At 31.8% G+C, this 24,084-nt stretch overlaps 1 protein-coding gene across 1 annotated transcript; it reads right to left on the bottom strand.

The window, feature by feature from the left end:
• Positions 1-8,220: 8,220 nt before the first annotated feature.
• On the bottom strand, positions 8,221-8,769 carry LOC133032027 (leucine-rich repeat extensin-like protein 3). The gene has a single exon (XM_061105838.1). It carries the CDS (start codon positions 8,767-8,769, stop codon positions 8,221-8,223), a length of 549 nt encoding a protein of 182 aa, XP_060961821.1.
• Positions 8,770-24,084: the final 15,315 nt, after the last annotated feature.

Here is a 24,084-nt window from a genome sequence, read left to right as displayed (position 1 = left end):
GTTTTAGAAGTTCATATTTAGGTTGTTAAATCAACATACTTGTGAGTAGATCTAAGTTCCTGGTAAAATAACTTCCAACAGTCTCTATGCTAAGGCAAGACGTTTTTGCACTCGCTCACGTACTAAGTTATGAAAATCTTGAGCTACAACTAAACTTATCTTATGAAGAACAACCAGTTCATATCCTAGACAGAAAGGATGAGGTCCTTCGGAACAAGACCATAACTTTGGTCAAGGTACTCTGGAGGAACAGCAAGGTGGAGGAAGCCACCTAGGAGTTAGAATCTGACATGAGAGGTCAATATCCAGAGTTGTTCAGGTTAGATTTTGAGGACGAAATCCTTTTAAGGGGGGATAATTGTAAAGACTGCTTAGCTTTAATTTAGAAATTAACAAATAATTAGGATTTAATTATGAAACTTGTTTATTAGTCTTATATTATTTATTCATGATGGTTTATTTAAATTCAGATTGTATTTTATATGTCATATATAGAATTTTATAGTTTTGCATGTTTTGTGCCCGGTAGAATTAGAGAACGCTGTTTGGCTACTTGAATCACATATGAGTATTTTTGTATAGCGAGGCAGTATAGTTAGACATTGGGAATGTCGAGAATAGTCAAAATTTTAGAGTTGAAAAAAATACCCCTAGGTGACCTTTTATGACTTTTAGTGTGGGAGAGGCAAAACGGTCTTTTTGCCCATTTGTTGTAACGTCCCCGTTTCAAACCTCCATTGGGCCCTTACACCCACGGACTAATGGCTCTTATACACGAGTACACCACTCTGACTGCTTCCTGGATTGATGACTGACTCTACAGACCAACATGAGTGTTTTCAGCGTGGTTTGTCCTCACTCACACGCATCCTGGGAAAACTTCCCAGAGGTCACCCATCCTCGAAATTACTCCGTGCCAAGCACGCTTAACTCGTGGAGTCACTCATCAATCCAGAAGCAACCGAGTGGTGTACTCGTGTATAAGAGCCATTAGTCCGTGGGTGTAAGGGCCCACTGGAGGTTTGAAACGGGGACGTTACAAATGGTATCGCAGCCTCGACCCGGCGGAAGGTGGTCGACGAGGACGCCTGACCCCGTAAGTGGGTGATCGTGACAAAGGAGTAGTCCCGTGATCCGTAAGGGGAAAGAACGGGTAAGCTGTGCAATCCCACACCGCCTCGGAAAGGTCAAGTGGGATGATTCTGAGACTGTGTAGGTATGGGACTACACAGTTAAAGAGGGCTTAAATGGATTGATTGGTACTACCTATATCAACAAGGTGCATCTTGTTTTTCGGTAGCCCATCTCGAAAGAACTCCACGCTAAGCGTGCTTGGCCTGGAGCAATTTCGGGATGGGTGACCCTCGGGAAGTTTTCCCAGAAGCGTGTGAGTGAGGACAAAGCACGCCGGAAATACTCGTGTTGGTCCGTAGGTCACTATCACCCATGAAGCAGCCAAAGTGACGTACTTGTGTATAAGAGACATTCATTCTGTGGGTGTAAGGACCCAATGGAGGCTTGAAGCGGGGACGTTACATTTGTATTTTTTCCTTTAGTGGACTTTGTTTTAACTTAATAATTATATTTTTAATTTAATTCTAAGCTGATACTTATTTAATAAAACCTTTTTATTATTTTCATTTTACAAAAATAAGAAATTTGAAAAAAAGAAAGCATCTTCTCTCTCAACTCTCTCTCTCTTTCGAACCCACCTAGAACCCGCTAGGGTTGGTGTGTTTCTCGCAATTCAAGCTAGATTCGCAGGTTGTTGGTGGTATCAAGCTCTAGGTAAGCTCTTAGTAACCTCCTAGTAACCTCCTCCTTAATTTCTTGAATTGTAAGAAAATGGGTTTTGCATGAAGTTGTGATTTTAGCTACTGTTGTTGCTGTTAGTGTTTGATATTGTTTTTTGAGGTTTGTTTATATTTAGATATATTGATTTGAGCATGTTTTGATAGCTAGTTTGTTGTTTGAGCAAGCTTTGAGTTTTAGAACTCAAGCTTGGCTCTTAAATGGTGTTTTTTGATCCTGAGCTTGGGTAGTTATTTTATTGCTTGGAATATGTCTTTTTGGGGTATAATATGCAGGTTTGGAAGGTTTGGCAAAATTTGGAATCGATTTGGTTAGGTTTTGGAATTTTTGGGATTTCTGGTATAAGCCGGCTAACCGGTTTTACAGGACTTGTAATTAGTCCAATTCCCTGTGGTTCGACCTCACCTGTGTGAGTTTACTACTTGATTGCGTATAATCTGCATTTTTAATTTGCATTTTTAATTTTCTGCTTTCAAAAACTTGTTGCTATAATTTATAAACACTACGCAAGTATACGCAATCAAGTAGTAAACTCACACAGGTGAGGTCGAACCACAGGGAATTGGACTAATTACTACTAAATTATACTATTGATTCTATCTGGTAAAAGATACTATTATGAATTAAATAAGACAATTCGTAAAATTAAAAATAACAAAGGAAGATTAATCAAGATAAGAAAATAGGAGACGAATCCTGTTGTTAAGTTACCAATGTTAATGTCTAAATGCTATCCTTCTCTTGAAGTGAATGACAGATTATGAATTAACCTAGCTCTTTTCAGATCTTCTAGGTTCTAAATCTCATGCTCTCTAATTAATCTCTTAATTAAACTAACATGAAATCAACATTAAGCAATAATCTAAATGTCACAAAGGCTATGTAAATACTTTCGTTTCACATCAAAACCTAGACTATCCAATTTTAGCATTCTCAATTCTCACTTTTTCAGATTTCGAATTGAGATCATAAAACATGTAAAAGGTGATCAATCTTGCACATGGAAATTAAACACAAATATGAATAGTATTCACAATCAAGATGGAGGAATTGCAATTAATCATTAACTAGGAAAAACTTAGACAACATTCATCATTCTCCCTAAATAGGAGTTTAGTTCAAAACATCCATAATCAAATCCATAATTAACATTAAAATAGAAAAGAACATAGAAAAATTAAAGAGAAGAGAAAGAACTAGTTGAAGCAATTGATCCGGGTCGCCACAAGCCGCTCTTCTAGCCTCCTCCTTTGTTTCTAGGGTTCAAATTCTGAATAAACCCTAATTTCCACGAACCCCATCTATTTAAACCAAGTCTCATCCTTAAAATTCGTGAAATTACAAAACTGCCCAAAAATCTCGTCTCTGGGTCCCTGTCGCGACTGGCAAAGCCCCCGTCGCGACGGGGTTAAACTTTGAAACTTTGAGATTTTCGCTGCCAGTTCCCGTCGCGACTAGCAAATTCCCCGTCGCGACTGGAACAGGCAGAGACACCAATCTTGGTTTTTCTTCTCGATTCTTTCACCACTTGTCCTCAATTCTTGTACATACTTTCTTTAAACACCCAAGGACCTGAAACAAAAGAATCAAGCATAAAATAGCCCTAAAACTAGAAACAAAGAGTGAAAACTAACCGAAAATATGACCCGAAACTTAGACTAATTTTAGCCTAACAACTTGTAAAACAGGTTACCTGGATTTGCTGCTGGGTTCCCCAAAAAATTTGTGTTGTCGATTCGTGCTAGTTTCAGAGCTGGTTAATTCCCTGCTAGTTTAGGTATTTCCATGTTAAGTTACAGTAGATAGGTTTTTGGTTAGAACCTAAGTTCCCGGTCGTGATTTAGCGTGTCACTTATTCGTGTTGTTATCGATGTTATTTAGGAGCCTGTAATTCGCCGAGCAGTTGTTCCACTCACGTTGGCCGACACACCTAAATTCAGAATCAAGGTAAGATTAGTATAATGTCATGCCTATGTTATTACATGTTTGGCATACATGTTAGTATTGCCTGTTAGAATACATTGATAGCAGTAATACTATACTTAGAATTGTACTGATTACTAATATATGTATGTTGGCTGAAATACTGATCGATGATGTCACATCAATAAGACTAGAGTATGACTAGCATATTGAGTATAGGTTGACATTATGGTCGATAGTATTGTCTTATGAACGTTTTAGACTCAGTACCGTGTGGGACACGGGGATAGGGTTATGATCGGGTGTATGGGCGCCTAGATATAACCGGGGTATATCTATATTTTATGTTATGCTTTTCTTACTGAGTCTGTCCACTCAAAGTGCTATTTCTATGTGTAGGTAAGGGCAAGGCTAAAGCTGAGAAGTCGTGAGAGCGAGCAGGTAAAGATTGTACATGTCACGGCGGTTAGACCTAGAGCATATGATCTTTGGGACAGCAGGGCTTTTTGCTGTATAGTCGCTAGGTGACAAAACTTTTGTATATGAATAGCAAACTTTTGTAATGTATTTTGTAAACGGGATCCCGAGATTTTATAAATGTATTACTTTATGTTTCTAGTTAAATAAGCAAATTTTAATTCATCACATTTTTCGCTAATCTCGTTGATTAGCAACGAGATGCACAATACATTAAAAATTACGTTAACATGCCTAAATTAGTTAGGGTGTAACAAATGATGTGAACCATGCAACATAAAAGCGATTTCTGATCTTTTATTAATAATTAGTAAATCTGATTATATTGAAATGAGTTTTATTATTTAGGGCACAAAACCCAACACCTCGTACCCAGATCATGTTATCTGGAGAAGATTTGTAGCAGGTGGTGTTGTGTGACTTCATTGACAACCAGAGAATGCTATTTGGAATGATGTATACTTTTCTTTAATCTAATTAATCTTATATATGAAATTCTAGTTAAATTATTATAAAACACTAATATTTAATAATTCAATGCAGGCACATCTCGGAGATCATAAATGATTTGAGAAGATTTTTCAAGTTTTACGACCCAGAGTTTCTCGCAGTGACTGGTATCAACGATGAAGAGAAGAATGAGTCTTTTGAGAATACGTCAAATCGATTGGCTGTTTGGTTATTATCGATGAATAATAGCCACCAAATGTTCTTTATTCCCTAGAATATTTGGTACACTATTTAATTTTTTTTGTGCTAATTGTTTATTTCTATATTATAACTTGAAATAATTTTTATACTATCTTACATATATCCCAATATAATTTTTTAGTGCGCATTGGATGCTAGAGATCGTTGCGCTAGGGAAAATTATCCAATTAGGCCCTATGTGGCCACAAAGTTCCCTTACAAATTATTGCAATTTTGGAAAGGTAATAATTTAATTACTCTTTCTGTAATCAATTTTTTAATTAACTTATGAATTAAAATGTTAATATAATTTTTAAACACAACATACCAGATTATAGGGGCATCAAATGCGTATCTTGGATCGTGGCTAGGAATTTCACTAGCAAATTGTCCAAGACAACCTAAAAACCCAGAATATGGTTTTTATGTTTTGAAATACATGACTGATATCGTTGAATGTGCAAACCCCAACTGTTATATACAAGATCAAAAAACTGTAAATTTTAATTATTAATTATCGTATTTATTATATTGACAAATAATAAAATATATAAACTAAGATAAATTTTTATTTTTTTTTTACAGTTTGGAGAAAAGCAAACATACAATCTAAAACTGAATTATTACCATTACAACGACAAGAATAGAACGATTAATGGCGGTGATTCACGAAGGCTTGGACGAATGATGCTGAAAGGCCTAAGAATTTTTTCCCTAGCTTATTTTTTTTTAGATTAACTTGTAATTAGATTTATTAACTTGTTAATACTTAGACTAATTTTACAATATTTGTGTAATATATACTTGTAATTTAACTAATTGCTTCTATGAAATGAAATTAATTATATTTGCTAATCATAAAATTAATTTAAATAATATTTAATTTAGGTTTTAAGAAATGAATACTTAATTTAAATTTAAATTAAATAATATTTAATATAAATTAATAAATATATAATTTAAATGAATTAAATTTCTTGATTTATAATAAGTTTTTAATCGAAAAAAATAATTATTATTGATTTGGCGTCAATTTTTAGGCCTATAACGTCGGTTATATGTGCATATAGCATCAGTTATTTGTATATAACCGACGCCATAGTGTACATATGGCGTCTGTTCTTTGATAATAACTGACGCCATAGGGTAACATTTAGCATCTGTTGTTTTCAACCCTACATGCTACTTGAATCAACGTCGGTAGCGAATTTTGCTAAAACCAACACTGAAAAAACCTTAAAAATTGCCTCTAAAGCTCAAATTTGTAGTAGCTACCGTAAATCTTTGTAACCCGAGTGAGTATCAGACCAGATTTGTTTGAATAAAAATTGTGATAGTGTAAGGTAGAGTCTAAACTAGAGAGAGAAACTTCTTATCGTAATCTCTTAGAAATTTGTGAAGATTCTTGTAACCTTGTAAACACTAATATCAATAGAGATATTGCTACTATTGTTCCAACTGAGATGCAGAGCATTACACATGGCTCAAACTCGTTAAACCTGATGATGCTTTTTTATTTTACTACTTAATTCATTATCTTGAATTCTTGAGATTTTTTAGTATATTATTTCTTGATCGTGTTGCGTGTTTTGTTGGTACTGTAAACTGAATTGTAAGTGAAAATAATAAAAATAAATAGGGCTTAAGATATTTTAGGGGAAAAGGAAAAATAAAAGAACTGGGTATGAAATATTAGATATTTTCTTCACTCAATATTGAGCAATGAGCACCACTTAAAAGATTGTAGGAAGAGCCAAAATGATTTTGTTTGGACTTTGGGGGCCCAAGCTATGTTGGCATTTACCTTTGTCTCCACTCTACACCTTGATAATAACATACTTACTTTATTATCATTTCAGTTCCAGAAGTTGTAAAAGTAAATGTAAAGGGCCTTTGATAATCAAGAGAAAAAAAAAATGAGGTGAACAAACGTATGGATTGAGTTGTCAGATGTAAGAAAGGTAATTTGGTATTGGTAAAGATAATGAAGATGGGATGTCAAGTCATAATCTATACCTCTTGTAATTGGCATTATTCAAAAAATAATGCTCCCTATACTAATGCACTTAACATGTGCACAACCAACCTATATCTTATTCCATTGCCCACTTTTCATACCAAATACAAGACATGAGTAGTCTAATTAGTGTCTTAGTGATAAGGTTTGTTGTGGACATATATATCTACATATAGATATATATATATAATTAGCAAATGATACAATGGAATCCTAGAATGTTAAATTATTAAAGAAATTAATCAACTTTATCAACGTTGTCTTTCAATAGTTTAAATTGATTAAAATTACTCATTTTAGAAAATTAAATTCAATGTTCTGTGAAGCTTAGCTTATTATTAAGGAGAGCATTCTTAAAAAGAAAAAAAAGCAAAGAATAATGTATCTGGCAATTTTAGCCTTAATTAAAAATTTAGTTATCATCAATTACTGCAACATATTTTTTGATTAATGATGACATAAATATCATATGAGTTGTTTTTAGTTATTTATTTATTATTTTTTTTTATTTGTTACTCTCTTTTTGAGAAATTATTTGATTAACTTTTATTGACATTTTATATGTGAAATGCCAATTACTAGTGATCTTTTTTCTGGTATCAAATTGTATTTTCCAGCATGGATCTTCTTTTTGTTTGAATATTCGATAATAAATGTGGTAGTTTCGTTATTTAATGATGTGAATATATCAATGCAGTAGTATATAATATTACTAAATCAGATATAATTATATTAATTATGTGCAAATTTTCTAAAAAAAATTATATTTATTATATTGGTCGGTTATATTGAAGTGATGATGCGAAATTAATGGACTTCATTAACTTTTTTTTTTGATAGGATGGACTTCATTACTAATTAAAAGCAGTAGTATATAAATATTTATATCTCGATACGATAAGTAGGTCATAGTCTTTAATTTGTCAACGATAAAAAAAAAATAAGCTACAGAGAAAACGTTTAATTAAATGATTTTATATTAATCAGATCTAATCAAAAAATGTGGCAACATTAATTATGTCTAGTGTACATGCATCAAAAGAATTAATGATTCTGATCGAAGAATTGCACTACTACACAAACGAAAGTCAATACAGATAGAATAAACGATTACAAATTAAAAGAAGACATATATATGGTAGCTAGTTATACATATATAGCTATAGCCTTATTCTTCTACATTAAATATTGTTTTGAACTAAAATTTGCCTCTTAGAAGCAAATAAACCATACACGTAAATATATATGGTTTTAATTGTAAATATTGTTCTTCATATATAATTCTAAAACTTGTATAAATACTACATAATAATTAAGGAAAGAAAGAAGCAGAAGAAGAACAAGGAATTGAGAATAGGGGTGATTGTGATTCTTAGAGAGCTTGAAGGTGGAGGCATATAGTAGTTGGGATAGTATGAAGCCGGCGGAGCATCACCCACCGGCATATATGGGGGACGTGGCATAATAGGAGTAGGATATTGGGGACTGTTATTACTGCCACCTTCACCGCCGGGAGGACCATAATTACCGCCGCCTCCGCCGCAAATATTCTCTTGGCAAGGAGGTTTAGGCATTGGAGGAGGTGGGCATTCTGGTTCTTTGTAGGGCGGTGGAGAAGGCGGCGGAGGAGCTGGTGGCGGCGGGCATTCGACGACTGGTGGCGGTGGTGTTGGCAAGGGCTCACATGGGTTTTCACACGCGTCGCACATCGTGCATGCTACTTGCTCTTTCGACACAACTGAGGCCTCCTTGGTAGTAGTGGTTGCTGTTGCATTGTTTGAATGGCTTAGAACAAGTAGAATAATGGAAAATATTAGGAGTGAGATTTGTGTAACAATGGAATTTGCCATTGCTACTAGTCACTACTTTTGATTAGAGAGAAAAAGAAAGAGAAAGGGAGAGAAAGAGATGGGAGGTGATGAGGAAAGGTGATGGCAATATATATTAGCTATATAGGGATTTGGTATATGGTATGAGAAGAGTGCATGTGTATTGGTGACCGCACCATATGTCGGTGTATTATCTTCTACGATACCTCAAATGAGAGACAATTATAAAAAGAGTATTGCTATTAAAGACTAGTAGTACCTAATACTTTCTTCACACGTTGCAAGGTATGATTGACAATGATACTCCTCAAAGCTATTATATTAAATTATATGACACGATACTTATGAATCCAATAAATTGTATTAACACATAGGAGAACGTTAGACACTAAAAGGCACTTTAAGATTTCTCTTGTAAAAAATAAAAAATTAAATAATTTATTTAATTTATGTATTGTAGTCAGAGTAAAAACCAAAGGTAGTTAACAAGTTTATTTCAACCACACTTTAATGCAAACACGTCCATCGGTCCATGTGATATAATTTGTCTTTACTGCGTATGAACATGAAACATAGCTGTATAAGCTACTGGTTATATAGTTCAATGGTTCTTCTGAATTTTGATTATAGACTTTAGTTTGATGTGTTGTTGAATGTTAATTTATATGTACAATAAAGCTAGTTATTAGTAAAATTTATCACTAGTTATGGAAAATCATATAAAGCTAGCACACTTATAGAATTTTTACATTATATATAGTTATATACAGGGGCGACCCACATATAACCGAAGTGGGGCAGTCGTCCACTTGAAAAAAATATATACAATTTAATTGGGCTTACGATATATATTTGTAATAATTAAAAATAATATTTTTGAACATAATATTAAATTTGGTGTAATGATTAAGCATATCTTGTTAGAGAACAAGAATTATAATCTCATTAAATGTATTTTTCTCCTTTTCAAATTTACTTCTTTGCCCCTCTCACTTACCAAAAAAAAAATTACACTCCCCTCATTTTAAATCCTAGGTTCCCTACTGGTTTTATATAATATTAAGAGATTTTTTCTATTATAGACTAAAAATAGATGAAATTTACATTTATGACCCCAAAAAAGGAAATAAACAAAAATGGAAATTAAAAAGTTGGTAATTACAAAAATACCGGCTAAGAAAACTAAACTCCATCTTCTTCGTGACCAGCACCATTCTTCGTGACCCACCGTCCAACCCCAACAACCCAATCTCAACCATTTTTCTTCCAAAAACCAAGAAAATCAAATTCAATTCAAAATGTAGAACTCCTAGAAAACCAAATTAATCCCGAAAATCCAAAATCAAAAACGAAAAGGAAAAAAAAAAACCAGAAACCTCCATTGATGTACAAAAAACTCAAAAACAACAATCATTGAACAAAGAAATCGCGATCAGCGGAGAAGAACCGAGTAGAAGGAGAGCTGGAAATCAAAGAAACTCACCCATGATTGAATCAGAAGGAGAATTGAAGGTAAACAAATTTTTTCATGAACGTGAAAAAAATTTTTAGTGTAGATGAATAGAAATTTGATATTAATTGATGAAAACCGGATTAAATTGAAATAATAATGAAATATTGATGAAGCTGAGAAAAAAACAACAACGGTTTGCATGAAAATAAACATTAAGGCATATAAATAGTTGCTACATGTTGTTTTATTCGAAACTCGTTGTTTACAAGTTGTTTTACAAAGGGAATAATAGTTGTTTGGGATCTACAAACTGGAAAATATGAATCTATTGTTATTAATTACTGATCAGTTTTGAAATAGTTGTTTGATAGTTGATTTAACCTATATAAATAGTCGGCCAAATTTGAAAGTGTTACATGCATAAGTTATTGGTGGAAAGAGTTGTTTATTGGTTGTTTTGGCAGATTAAAATAGTTGTTTGCAACTACAAAATCGAACCAAGTAAATAATTTACATTATTTCAGAAACTAACCATTACAAATATTGGTGCAGCAATGGGCATTGGGATGACAACAAAAACTATGTCGATTATGAATCAAGTGGAGAATTAATTTCGACCAAGTGCACTTTTGAGGAACTAAGGAGAATAATGATGGAAGAACTCCAATGCAACCATGAATCAACACAACTACAACTGAAATATCAACTGAAGGAAGGAGGCCAACCACTACAAATCAAGGATGACAAAAGTCCGTTGTTCTACATAAAGCTATTAACGAAGGAGGTTGATTTCACAAGGTACCCATTGTGTGTGAACAAAACCAAGAATACACGGCACCACCTAACCAAACAATGGTGTGGAACAATATGATCATGGAATCGTATGAGAACAACGCAAAGACAGAAGACTTGCAAGAACTGAAACAACACGGCAACAACTTCCAAGCAACAACTATCTCAAGGCAGACGATGGGATATGGGGAAGTTGATACATTTTTCCTAGAAACAGAACAAAGTGTCATCGAATCAACCATACAACAACCGTAAAACAACAGAGAAAAACTACAAGTAGATGAAGATTTCGACTTCACCGACTATGCAAAGCTTGTGGCCGCAAATGGTACAACAACTAGAAAACAACCAGAAGAAGAAGAGGAAGTGGACAACACAGAAATGATGATCATCAATGACAAACGACATGAAACAATAGAGAAGGGCAAATTTACAAGGACAAAGAAACATTTATAAGTACACTATGCTACTTTGCAATCAAGAAGACATTTCAATACAAAGTAGTGAAATCTTGCACAAAAGAATACAACATAGTGTGTTTGGACACAAACTGCAAATGGAGTTTAAAGGCTAAAAAAAATGGAAACACAGAAACATTCATAATAAGGAGCTACGAAGAAGAACACACATGTGCAGTTACAATAAGATTTGGAGATCAACGACAAGCTACATCAAAGTTGATAGCAGATTTTGTAAAACCAAAATTCTTGAACCACGAAAACAAAGTGCAGCCCTCGCGTACATAAAGACGTAAATGAAAGACAAATACGGAATAAAGATGAATTACATGAAAGCATGGCGTAGTAAAGAGCGAGCACAAACCCAGCTACATGGAAATGCTAAAGAGTCGTACAATCTCTTGCCAAGATACCAGTACATGCTACAGATTACAAATCCAGGTAAAAAAAATTTAAAAATTTTACTTTGAAAATATTTGTGAAAAAACAGTTGTTTTTGCGTTGTTATTTCGTTGAGTACATGTTGTTTGGCAAAATCCTGTTTGATTAAAATTCAGGAACATTAATAGACATAGAGAAAGATGATGATGACAGTTTCAAATATGCATTTGTTGCATTGAATGCTGCTATAAAAGGTTGGCCAAACTGCAAACCAATCATCGTGGTAGACGGTACATTCCTAAAGGCCGCGTATGGAGGCACGTTGCTCACTGCCAACACACAAGATGCAAAATCGAAAATTTTTCCACTAGCATACTGCATAGTTGATTCTGAGAACGATAAATCGTGGGAGTGGTTCTTAAAAAAAATAAAAGAAGCATTCGGTTCGAGAATGTCAATGCCTAATATCGACGTACATGAAAGCATCATCAAAGCAACTAGGAAAGTGTTCCCCGAAATAACACATGGCTACCGCATCTTCCACCTCTTGTCGAACCTCAAAACAAAATTCAAGAAAAATGCAAAGCATTTCGTAGTGCCATTCTTTGCAAACTCGCAAAAGCTTACACGTAAATGGAGTTTGAATTCCATATGAGGGAGCTAGACAACTTGGATAAGCGCATAAGACCGTACTGAGAAAATTGGCCATGAAAAATGGTCAAGGTATCATTCAGAAAACAACAGGTGAAAACTAATAAGAAGGATAAAATTAATGATATATTCACATATTTAGAGCGTTGTATTTGCGTTGTTTTTGCGTTGCGTTTGAGTTTTTTTTTCAAAAGTAGAACTATGACGAAACCGTCCAAATTATAGGTACTCTACCATGACATCAAACATAGCCGAGGCACCGAACTCGCAAATTTAGCAAAGAAGGGAAACACCGTGACAACATTAATGGAGTGCTTCGAGGCACAAATGCAAGAGTGGACATACAATAATAGAAAGGAGGCACAAAAATGCACAACAAGGCCGACACCACCATCCGAGAAAAACTCATAGGGAACTATGTACAATATTGCGACTAACGTAAGTTAAAATTATCGTTCGCATAAAGTAAAATGAAAACAGCTTGTTTTTGCATAGTTTTTTGGTTGTTTTAAAGTTGGTTTAAAACATGCAAAAGTGAAACCAAAGAAACCGTAACCTGTTTGAGGTGATAGATGAAGACAGTAACAAGAATAGTAAACTTGAAGGAGAAGACGTGCACATGCAATAGATTTCAAAAAGATGAAATGCCATGTAACCATGCAAATAGCCGTCATGAAGGACTTGAACATAAACACATACAACTACCGTGCACAATACTACACATCAAAAGCATGGCCGCAAACATATGAAGAAACAAGATACCCAGCTGGAAACGTAAGAGAATGGGAACTTCCAGAATTTTTTGAAGACATCATGTTGTTGCCTCCAAAGGAGAGAATCAAGTCCGGAAGGCCGAGGAAAAGAAGAATGGCAAGAAATTGGGAAACAAAGAAACAAAACAAGTGTGGCAAGTGTGGACAAAAGGGACATAACAAAAAGACCCGCAGAAGAATTACAAAGATAAGTTGGAAACAACTACACATCAACCAAAAAACAACTATATTAAAACATTTAGAAAACACATATTGCATATTACGATTGGTTGTTACATACATTTTTTTATTGTGATTTTTTATGTGGAGAGATATTGATAATAGGGAATTGGTATTATTATCATTAATATACAAAAGAACATCAAATATTATAGTTAAATAATTAAATGAGTGGAAGAATGTTGAAATTAATAAGAAGGAAAAATAAACTACATAAAGTGATTACAAATGCAATTTAGTTGTTTGTCGTATGGTTGTAATAAGGTTGTTAATAGTATGCCGTCATGAGTAAGAGTAAATATAAAGATTAAAAATCCAAAAATATGAACAAATTAAAAACCAATTCCAATTAAGAAAAAACATGATAGAAACAACAACTTGTCTATGATTATGAACATAATCTGTAATAGAAAAAACAAAAGCTAGATAAAAAAAAGTAGTATTTCCAACAACAACCAATAGATAACTAAGACAAATTCTTCTTTGGACCCTTTGGAGGAGCCTCATCTTCACTATCAATAAAATCCACTTCTTTCATGTGAGCATACTTATAGAACAACACAGCAAGCCTATCACGGTGTTTCTCAACATCAAATATGGGAGGAATCGGTTTCATATCAATAAAGTATTCGGCGAACGATGCAACGAAACAACCACAACAACCGCAAAACAACCAAAAAACAACAAGAAAAACTTAAAAAAGGAAAATAACATTACAAATTTTAAAAACATTTGAAAAATAAAAAATAAAAACAACTTACTTCGAGGTTTGTTGAGGCAAACCATCAACCTTAACAACTTTGAAAGGGTCTAAACAAATCGGTTTGTTTTCCTTTTTGAACTCATCAAACAAAGCAAAAAAGTGGGGCAACAACACCGCAAATGGCTGACAAGCTTTGATAGCAGCACTATCTTTCATAGCAGTCGACAAGGAGTTGTACATGTACATACGCCTTTCCTCAATATTCAATCGACCAAGAATCCAATGTGATTCAGTCTCCATATGGATGATAAAGAAAACATGATCGCACAAATGCCAAGGGGAACCACATAACATTTTTCTACCTCTTATATAATCGCAATGGCATGTCAAGTGCTTATCAAAGAAAGATTTTTTTTTCTGTGCAATAAATTTTTCATACAAAGCATGAATGGTTTTGAAGAATAAGCAATCGGTGGTTGTGAACTTAACCTTTGGCTCCTTTGCATACTTTCCTTTTTTACGTAGATAGTAAAAAATGATGTCCAGATGCTAAATAATTAAAAATGAGAAATGTTCGAAAATCAGAAAATGAATTATATTTCAACAACTAAAAAACAACCAACAAACAACATGAAGAAAACTATAGACTGAAATTTTTGAAAAAAATCAAAAGAAAAAATAAATTAACTTACAGAAATAGTCAAACATTGGCCAGGATATGCAAGCTTGTGGAACCACATCTTGGTTGCAACATCTTCCACGCCAAAACGAAAAGGGGGAACAATCTTATCCTTACACTTCAAGTAAACCTTCTCCTTGTCATGCCTAACATTTAAAAAAAAAATGAAACATAAATAGTAAAGTAAAAAACAAAAAATACAAAAACACAACAAAAATGCTGAAAATAAACACTTACGGATCTTTCTTCGATCGACGTCCTTCACCAAGCCACAAGTCAAAATCAATCTCGTCTTTATGTTCTACATCTTCACCAATCTTATCATCGAGAGGACACAACCCAGCCACATACTTAAAAACTGTTGGGTTTTATGCCCTAAATAAAACTCATTTCAATATAATCAGATTTACTTATTAATATAGATCAGAAATAACATTTAATGTTGCATGGTTCACATGATTTATTTCATGATTATATGTACATAATGTATAAATTCATCTGAAACCCTTTTCACATACTTGATCCTGTTTATTGTGCCGTCAACACATTGGAAAGTAAACATGACTATGTGAATAAAGTTTCCTAGATTTATCAGACACAGGGTTTTACTGATATGATAATCTACAACAAGAGTTTACTTGTATTTGGAGAAATACTATGTTCTTTCCAGAACATTGGTTAAAGTAAAGCTCAGGTTGGATGCATGGAGTATGCATCGGAAGGGACCGATATTGAACTTTGACTTAGATTTATTAAACTTACCGTAATATCTATTCAAGTCAATATCGCCAAGTTGATCCTAGATCAAATGATCTTAATCCTGATATGATTAGGCTCAATCTTGAAAGGCTATTCGTGTTCTTTGATTTGTTAGTTAAGCCTACTTTTAGGTCAGGGTGATACGTACATTTTGGGAACACGGTAGTGCAATTGAGTGGGAGCGCTATCATAAACATGGAATCTATAGCTTCTATCTGGCGACTAGTAAGCAAAGGATGATCTCCTTCGAGCTTGACCAAACGAACATAAATGGTGGAGTACTCATTTCACATAAGCTGAAATATCATTTATACGGGGTCAAGTGTTTTAAGGAATAAATACATTGTAGGGTGTAACGGTAATTTAATCCCTTTACAGTGTAGATCATTCATATAGAGGATCATTGATCACATTAGGATTATAACAATGGATAACTAATGATGTGTCTATATGGTGGAACATATAGAGCATTCTATATAACTGAGAGTGCAATTCTAAGTTCTATGCGTGGATTCAACGAAGAATTAATAAGTTAGTGAATTTTAGTGCATAAATTTCGATCTACTTATTGGAAGCTCGGTTATATAGACCCATGGTCCCCCCACTAGTTGAGATAATATTGCTTGTAAGACTCATGTAATTGATTTTGATTAATAAATTATAATTCTCAAATTAGACTATGTCTATTTGTGAATTTTTCACTAAGTAAGTGGCGAAATTGTAAAGAAAGAGTTAATAGGCATATTTGTTAATTATGATACTTTGTATGGTTCAATTAATAAATATGATAAATGACAATATTATTTAATAATTATTTATAGTTATTAAATAGTTAGAATTGGCATTTAAATGTTTGAATTAGGAAATTGGCATTTTTGAGAAAATCATATACAAAAGGTGTTAAAATTACAAAATTGCAAAAAGCAAGGCCCAATCCACTAAGTGTATGGCCTGCCACTTTTGTAGGAAATTTAAATTGATTTTTTCATTATTTTAATGCCATATAATTCAAATCTAACCCTAGTGGAATGCTATAAATAGATAGTGAAGGCTTCAGAAAATTACACTAAAATTTTCTATTTTTCCTTCAGAGAAAAACTCCGAGCCTTTCTCTCTCCCTATCTTTAGCTGCCACTTCTTCTTTCTCTTCCCTCTTGAAATTTCGAAATTTCTTAGTGTATGAGTAGTGCCCACACACAGCAAGTGATACCTCAATCATAGTGAGGAAGATCGTGAAGAAAGATCATCATCAAAGGAGTTTCAGCATAAAAGATTCAGAGAAAGAGATCCAGGTTCGTATATTGATAATGCTCGCTACGTAAAGGAATCAAGGGCTAGATATCTGAACGGAAGGAGTCATTTAATTCCGCTGCAACCAATGTAAGGTTTCTTAAACTTTATATGTGTTTAATTTATCGTTTTAGAAAGTTCTTATTTAGGATGTTAATAAACATACTTGTGAGTAGATCTAAGATCCCTGGTAAAATAATTTCCAATAATCGGCCTCGCAGCCAAGGTAATTGATTTACTTGCAAGAAATTTGGACTTTAAAACGATTGTTTGTATGTTCTTTGGATGGTATCATGTTGTATTGAGTGTTATTTGATGATTGATTGATGTTTGTGAAATTTTCGTGAAAAATAATTGTGATTTCGTTTCTGGAATTATTTTTATTGGATAGTATGGAAAAAATTAAGCAAGTTAGCCTTTTACAGAACTCGATTTGGATTTTATTTGAATTAGTTATGATTTTTTGAAGATTTGACAAAATCGTATTGATAGTTTCCTGCGATCGCAGAACTGTCCGTACAGTTTCGGATTTTTTCCTTTTTCTTCAATTTTTCATACTTTTTCATGGAATTAACTTCCAATTTTTTGTATGGTTTTGTATATATACTATTACTATTCCTAATTCAATTCTAATTATCATTTTGAATTAATTTAATTTTTTTTTTAAAATTAATTCAAGATATTAGTGTAATTTGAATTCGAATAGAATTAGTATTTATCTTTTTGCTTAAAAATCTATCTTATTTTTAAATTTGATTATATTTTTTTTTTTTTTTAAATTTAAGGTCAGATTTTTTAGATATTTATAATATCTTTTAAGATATTTATAATATCTTTTAAGATATTTTAAAAATATCTTTTAAGATATTTATAATATCTTTTAAGATATTTATAAAATCTTTTAAGATATTTTAAAATATCTTATCTTTTAAGATATTTAAAAATATCTTATCTTTTAAGATTTTTTTTAAATCTTTTTAAGATATTTTGACCTTATTTAAATTTAAAATAGATATTTATAATCATGTAATTTTAAATAGATATAAGATAAAAAGTAGGTTTAATTTTAAATTTTTTTTATTTTTGAAATTTAATTTTAAATTCCGAAATTAATTTTTTTTAAATTATTTTTCGAATATTAATTTTTTTTTTTAATTTAATTATTTATTTATTCGAAATTATTTATTTAAAATTAAATAAATCCTACTTCCAACTATCCAAATTAACCCCGTTATGAGTATGTGTTTTAGCTTGTTTGTAAGTTTTCAAAACCTATTATTACTTGATTGCAAATAGCCATGGTTACTTTTTGCCAGATCTAATGATCTGATGGCTCCCTTGGTCAAGTTAATAATTTGTAACAAAAATTTTACAATCTTCTTTCATCTGTGTATGACCTAGCAACATGATAGGACCCATCCAAAGTGTGCCTGTGTGAGCCTATGTGTTTAATTTTATTATAGATGCATATAGGTTAATGTTGCTAAATAAAATGTCATAGTCATTGATAGAATTTATTTAGGCCCATTTAGTTATTGGGCTTATTCAATTAATAACAGTTGTTCTTATTAAGGTTAAATTCCTCTCTTTTGGGCCTTGTGTGAGAGTTGGGAGCCATAGAAGTGGGTACGACATACTGAACCCAAAGACTCCCCTCACACAAACCACCCCAATTGTGAAGGCCCATTTGCCTGATTTGAATGACTGTACTAGGTTAATTACACTAGTTTAACCTAATTAAAATTGATTAGCAACATAATTAATTTCATTTATTTTGAAATTAATTTAAGAAAAATATAGTTTAAAGAATTATTTTTTATTCTAAGCTAAACTATATGTATTTTCTTGTATTTAATTAAATATAGAATTATAACCATCTAGATTCTTTCTGGAACTTAATTTAAATTTTTCATTAAATATTCCTATTTAAGTTGATATTTAGTTATCTTCAACTAACCAACTTAAATCTGAATATCTTTTGAATTCAAAATTTCAAAATTAAGTTGAGGAATTTTAGGCATTGGTTATTAAGATTCTTTAGATATTTTTTAAGTTAATATCTTTTCGAATATTAACTTAAAATGGAATATTTTCAAATTAAGTGGTTACAACTTAATTTTTGATATTTAATTAAATTTAAATTTGAAAAATATTTAAGTTCTAGATTTTTTCTAGTCAACTTAAATTAGATATTTTTTCAAATTTTGTGGAAAAGATACTTAGTCAAATAAGATATTTTCTAGATAGTTATTTCTAGACTACTTATTATTTCTAATATTAAATAGGAAATATTATACATTGTGAAATTAATTATTTATTAATTAATTTTGGTACAATTTACTTTAAGTATATTTTTCCTAGTATTAAACTAGAGATTAATAATTAAGTCTTCTACACTTAATTATTTATTTCTTGAATTTAATACATTTAATTAATTTGAAAATTAAATATCTAAGTTGATTTTTATCATCATACTTAAATATTTCTTTTTCATGACATTTAATTAAATAGAAAATTATTTTTAGTTGAAATTTAATTTTTCAACTAAATTTAAATAATTTTCAAAATATATTTTTTCTTTATTTTATTAATCAATTTTTTTCGAAATTGCATTTCTTAAATGCTAGAATTTCGAATTTTATCTTGAAAAATAGATTAAGTTGTAAATTAATTATTTATTTTAATTAATTTTGGACCAACTTAAATCAATGATTTTTTCATTTATTGATTAATTTAAAATAAATTGAATTAAAGTATATTATTAGAAATTGAATTAATTAGTCAAAGGAAAATCTAGATAGATGATATTTTTGCTTGAAGTATTTTTCTAGTGTATTTAATTAAATAGAAAATTAATATTTAAGTTGATTTTCATCATCATACTTAAATATTTAATTTTTTCTTATATATTTAATTAAATAGGAAAATTATATTTTTTGTTGTAAATTAATTTTATTAATTAATTTTGGGCCAACATTAAATTAGAATAATTTTTCCAGGATTTATTTTTTATTTTAATATGCATTTTTCGAAAATTGTATTCTTATATACTTTAATTTTTCGAAATGCAATATATATTTATAGAAAATTAAATTTGAGTTGTAAATTAATTTAAATTAATTTTGTAACAACTTAAATTGAATATTTTTCTAAATATTTATTGGAAATTATTACTAAGATGGAAATAATTCATGTTATTTTCATATCCATCTAAGTAAAATTTATAAATATTAAATTAAAATTTATATTTAGAATTTTTCATTCTAAATTGGAAATTTTAATTAAATAAATATATATTTAAAATAAATAGAATAAATAAGGAGAATCAATAGAAAATACAACTCTTTTCAAATAATGAGCTTTATTATAGAGACATTCGATCTCCATTGTGGGTTTTACACCGCGTTTGTTTTAGTGAGTAATCCTCCCTAATGGAGGAACGTTCATTAGCAATTTCGCACCGTTTAACCTCGCATGATAAGTAGTTTGTAAGTGTTTTGTATGGTATGGATCACCCTAATGGTGGCGACCATACTTGACTTGCAAATTATGAAACAATGGTGGAAGCTCATAAGATAGAATTGCCTTGACTCTCGCCTAAACGGGACAACGCTGAATTCCAATCTTGATCGAATAAAAGGTTGCTAGAATGTTTAACATTTTAGACGAGCTGACAACTCTATTCAATGGATGATGCTTTGACTCTCGCCTAAACGGACACTCGTATCGCTTGTTGAAAAACCTTGGAAATTATTTAGGATTGTAAGTTTTAGTATTTTCACTTGTCATTCCTACTTGCTATATGCTTATAATTTCTGAATTGTGTATGAATTTATATTGAACCATGTTATTTTCTGTTATTAAGTTGTAGTTTAATTTCGAATCTTCATTGTTGGTCTAACTTGGCTTGTTTATCTAATGAGATAAATCCCTAGTGGATTTTCACCATTAGACATACATAATAGTGTTAGATCTCGAAAGATAAATATTGTATATGCGACATCTAGCTGTTCATCAATTGATGACACCTTAGACTAGTATTTTTACGATATGAAACAAGAAGATTGTATAAATAAGATTACTTTGACTTTCGCTAATCGAAGCATCGTTGGATTCTTATTTTAAACGAAATTATCCTAATTCCTCTTAGCTTATTCATTTCGAATTAGCTTTAAAAACATATCATTGGACGAATGGTCTATAAATCATTTCATGTCATTTTATATGACGCATATGATTATAATCCCGAAATTCTATTCCCAATTGATATAAATCCTCAATCTTAGAAATTTCCTACTTGTATGGGCAAATCTACTTAGAGTTTGTATTAGTAGTGCTGGTCCAAGATAGAATTACTCATTATATTTGGTATAAATTTAAGTCTTTGACTTTAATTTTAGATTCCAAATAGAAATTTTCTTATATTTCTAATTCCAGAATACAATACAGTTACACTTTCTCAAGTGTTTATATCCATCTTCTATTAATGGATTAAAACTGTATGGAATATGAGTTAGGTATTCTGTGACCAGGATCCACTTGCAGTATTCTAAGAACTCTTTGATGTAACTAAACCTATGTCATCAATAGACACTACCACATTTTTTTTAATCTATGGCATTTGTATCTTGTTCATAATGGATTTGACAAGATCAATCTCTGCAAAGAGTTAATATCCCTATATCCACTGAAAGTAGTTCATCTCATTCGCAGATGGATGTACATTCAGGGGTGGATATGAGTTTTTCGTTTTATTCTTAAAACGATAACTCTAGATTATACCTTATGCAAAGAAATTTGAAATGTTTAAAAAATTTCATTAATTTCTAGCAATGGTTAAACACCATTAAGGTATGTGGTTAAAGATCTTGCGAACTGATAGGGGTGGAGAAATAGTTAGTAGATATGCAGTTCAAAGATCATTAAATTGATTTTTGAATTATATCCAAACTTACCTCCCCAGAAATTTCGAGTTGCATATTGATGATTAATTACTAGTCGTTGCCTAATTCCTTCTATGGTAATACAATTTCAGAATGATGTAATGGTTGTATACTTAACGTAAATCATTACCAGATTCATGGATGACCTAATCAAAATCTTAAGAAAAGCTAGAACTGTTAACCATGGTTTGTTAGCTATTCTAAATGATTAGGGGTGGACCATCCCATTGTCAATAGATAAGAAAGTGTTTGTTCAAACAAATACTACTTTTCTAAGAAAATGACTAAGTCTGAAAAACAAGTAGCAAATAAAGGAGATATTTATTCTTGATTCCAAAAGTGTTCTATCATCTTATATAACATATGATGATCCTACTGCCTCTGTTGTCTTGTCACAACCGAAGAGATCAATACCATTTAGTTTTCTTCGACATAATTCACAGTACCTTGTCGTAGTGGGAGAGTTTCTAGGAACTCACCTTCTTATGACTTGGGAGACACAAGTGATTAAAATCCATTGTGAGTTTAAACAAGTAATGGATTGTCAAGATAAGAAACTAAGAAGAAAGCCAATAGAACTATGGTTTAATCCATTCACATGGAATAACCTAAAGTTTTCTATTACAAGGACATAAAAGGAAATTTTTGTTTATAAGTCCATTCAATAGACTTAACAAAACTTCCTGTTCCTAGCATTATAGGTTTGAGTTTATCTAAACCTATGGCTTATGGTATACCACGGTAATTACTTACTCTAATGCAAGCAACTTACTTTAGTAAGATGTCAAGCATTTTCTTTCTAATGGCAATCTATAGAAGCTTCACAACTTCTTAGGTATAGATTTTATTTATCTAAGGAAAAGTCTTGACTATTCCAGAAAAGATAAAGCCATGAAAGAATTTCTTACATCAACAGTGAGAGGTCTTAGATATGCTTTTGTATGCCTTAGACCGTACACCTGTTGAGTGGGAGTAATGAGTAGGTATCGCATTAATCCAGAGAAGAACATTGGAAGACAATCAAGTAAATCCTAAGATAAAGAAGAGGAACTATATGTTAGTCTATAAGGGTGTGTTTAAAACTCTTAGACTACACCATATCGATTTCGAAATTTGCCTATGTGCTAGTAAATATTTCGATAAGATGGTGGTTACTCCGGGGGTGGAATAGTGATTTTGGAGAAGTGTAAAAACCTATCCGAAGTCTCTAGGTCTACCGTAAAGTGGACCGAATGTTAAAGTCAGGAAAGGTACTTATTCAGTCTAAGGAAAGTTCTATACATCTTTGGCACCATTCCAAATTGCCTTAAACTACTAGTGTTAATTTCTTGATTAACCAAAAGTAGTTGCCAAAGGTATATAATCCAGTATCCCAAGAGAGTAGACATATAGAGAGGAATTTCACATTATCAATGATTTTGTGATTAAAGGAAGAGTAATGGTGGAGAAAAGGTTGTGGTTAATTCAACCTTTCAGATCCTATTACGAGGAGTTTACTACTACTACACTTGATTTGTATATCAAGGTGTTGAGATTATTTGAAACGCACTTTTTGTTTTATATTAGTGCAAGTGGGAGTTTGTTGGGTTTTATGCCCTAAATAAAACTCATTTCAATATAATCAGATTTACTTATTAATATAGATCAGAAATAACATTTAATGTTGCATGGTTCACATGATTTATTTCATGATTATATGTACATAATGTATAAATTCATCCGAAACCCTTTTCACATACTTGATCCCGTTTATTGTGCCGTCAACACATTGGAAAGTAAACATGACTATGTGAATAAAGTTTCCTAGATTTATCGGCACACGGGGTTTTACCGATATGATAATCTACAACAAGAGTTTACTTGTATTTGGAGAAATACTATGTTCTTTCCAACATTGGTTAAAGTAAAGCTCGGAGTTGGATGCATGGAGTATGCATCGGAAGGGACCGATATTGAACTTTGACTTAGATTTATTAAACTTACCGTAATATCTATTCAAGTCAATATCGCCAAGTTGATCCTAGATCAAATGATCTTAATCCTGATATGATTAGGCTCAATCTTGAAAGGCTATTCGTGTTCTTTGATTTGTTAGTTAAGCCTACTTTTAGGTCGGTGTGATACGTACATTTTGGGAACACGGTAGTGCAATTGAGTGGGAGCGCTATCATAAACATGGAATCTATAGCTTCTATCGGGCGACTAGTAAGCAAAGGATGATCTCCTTCGAGCTTG

This window comes from Cannabis sativa, chromosome X (genome assembly GCF_029168945.1).
Source record: "Cannabis sativa cultivar Pink pepper isolate KNU-18-1 chromosome X, ASM2916894v1, whole genome shotgun sequence".
NCBI classification, from domain to species: Eukaryota; Viridiplantae; Streptophyta; class Magnoliopsida; order Rosales; family Cannabaceae; genus Cannabis; species Cannabis sativa.
The sequence above is the reverse complement of the archived record's forward strand: the minus strand, read 5'-3'. Positions and strand labels throughout refer to the sequence as shown.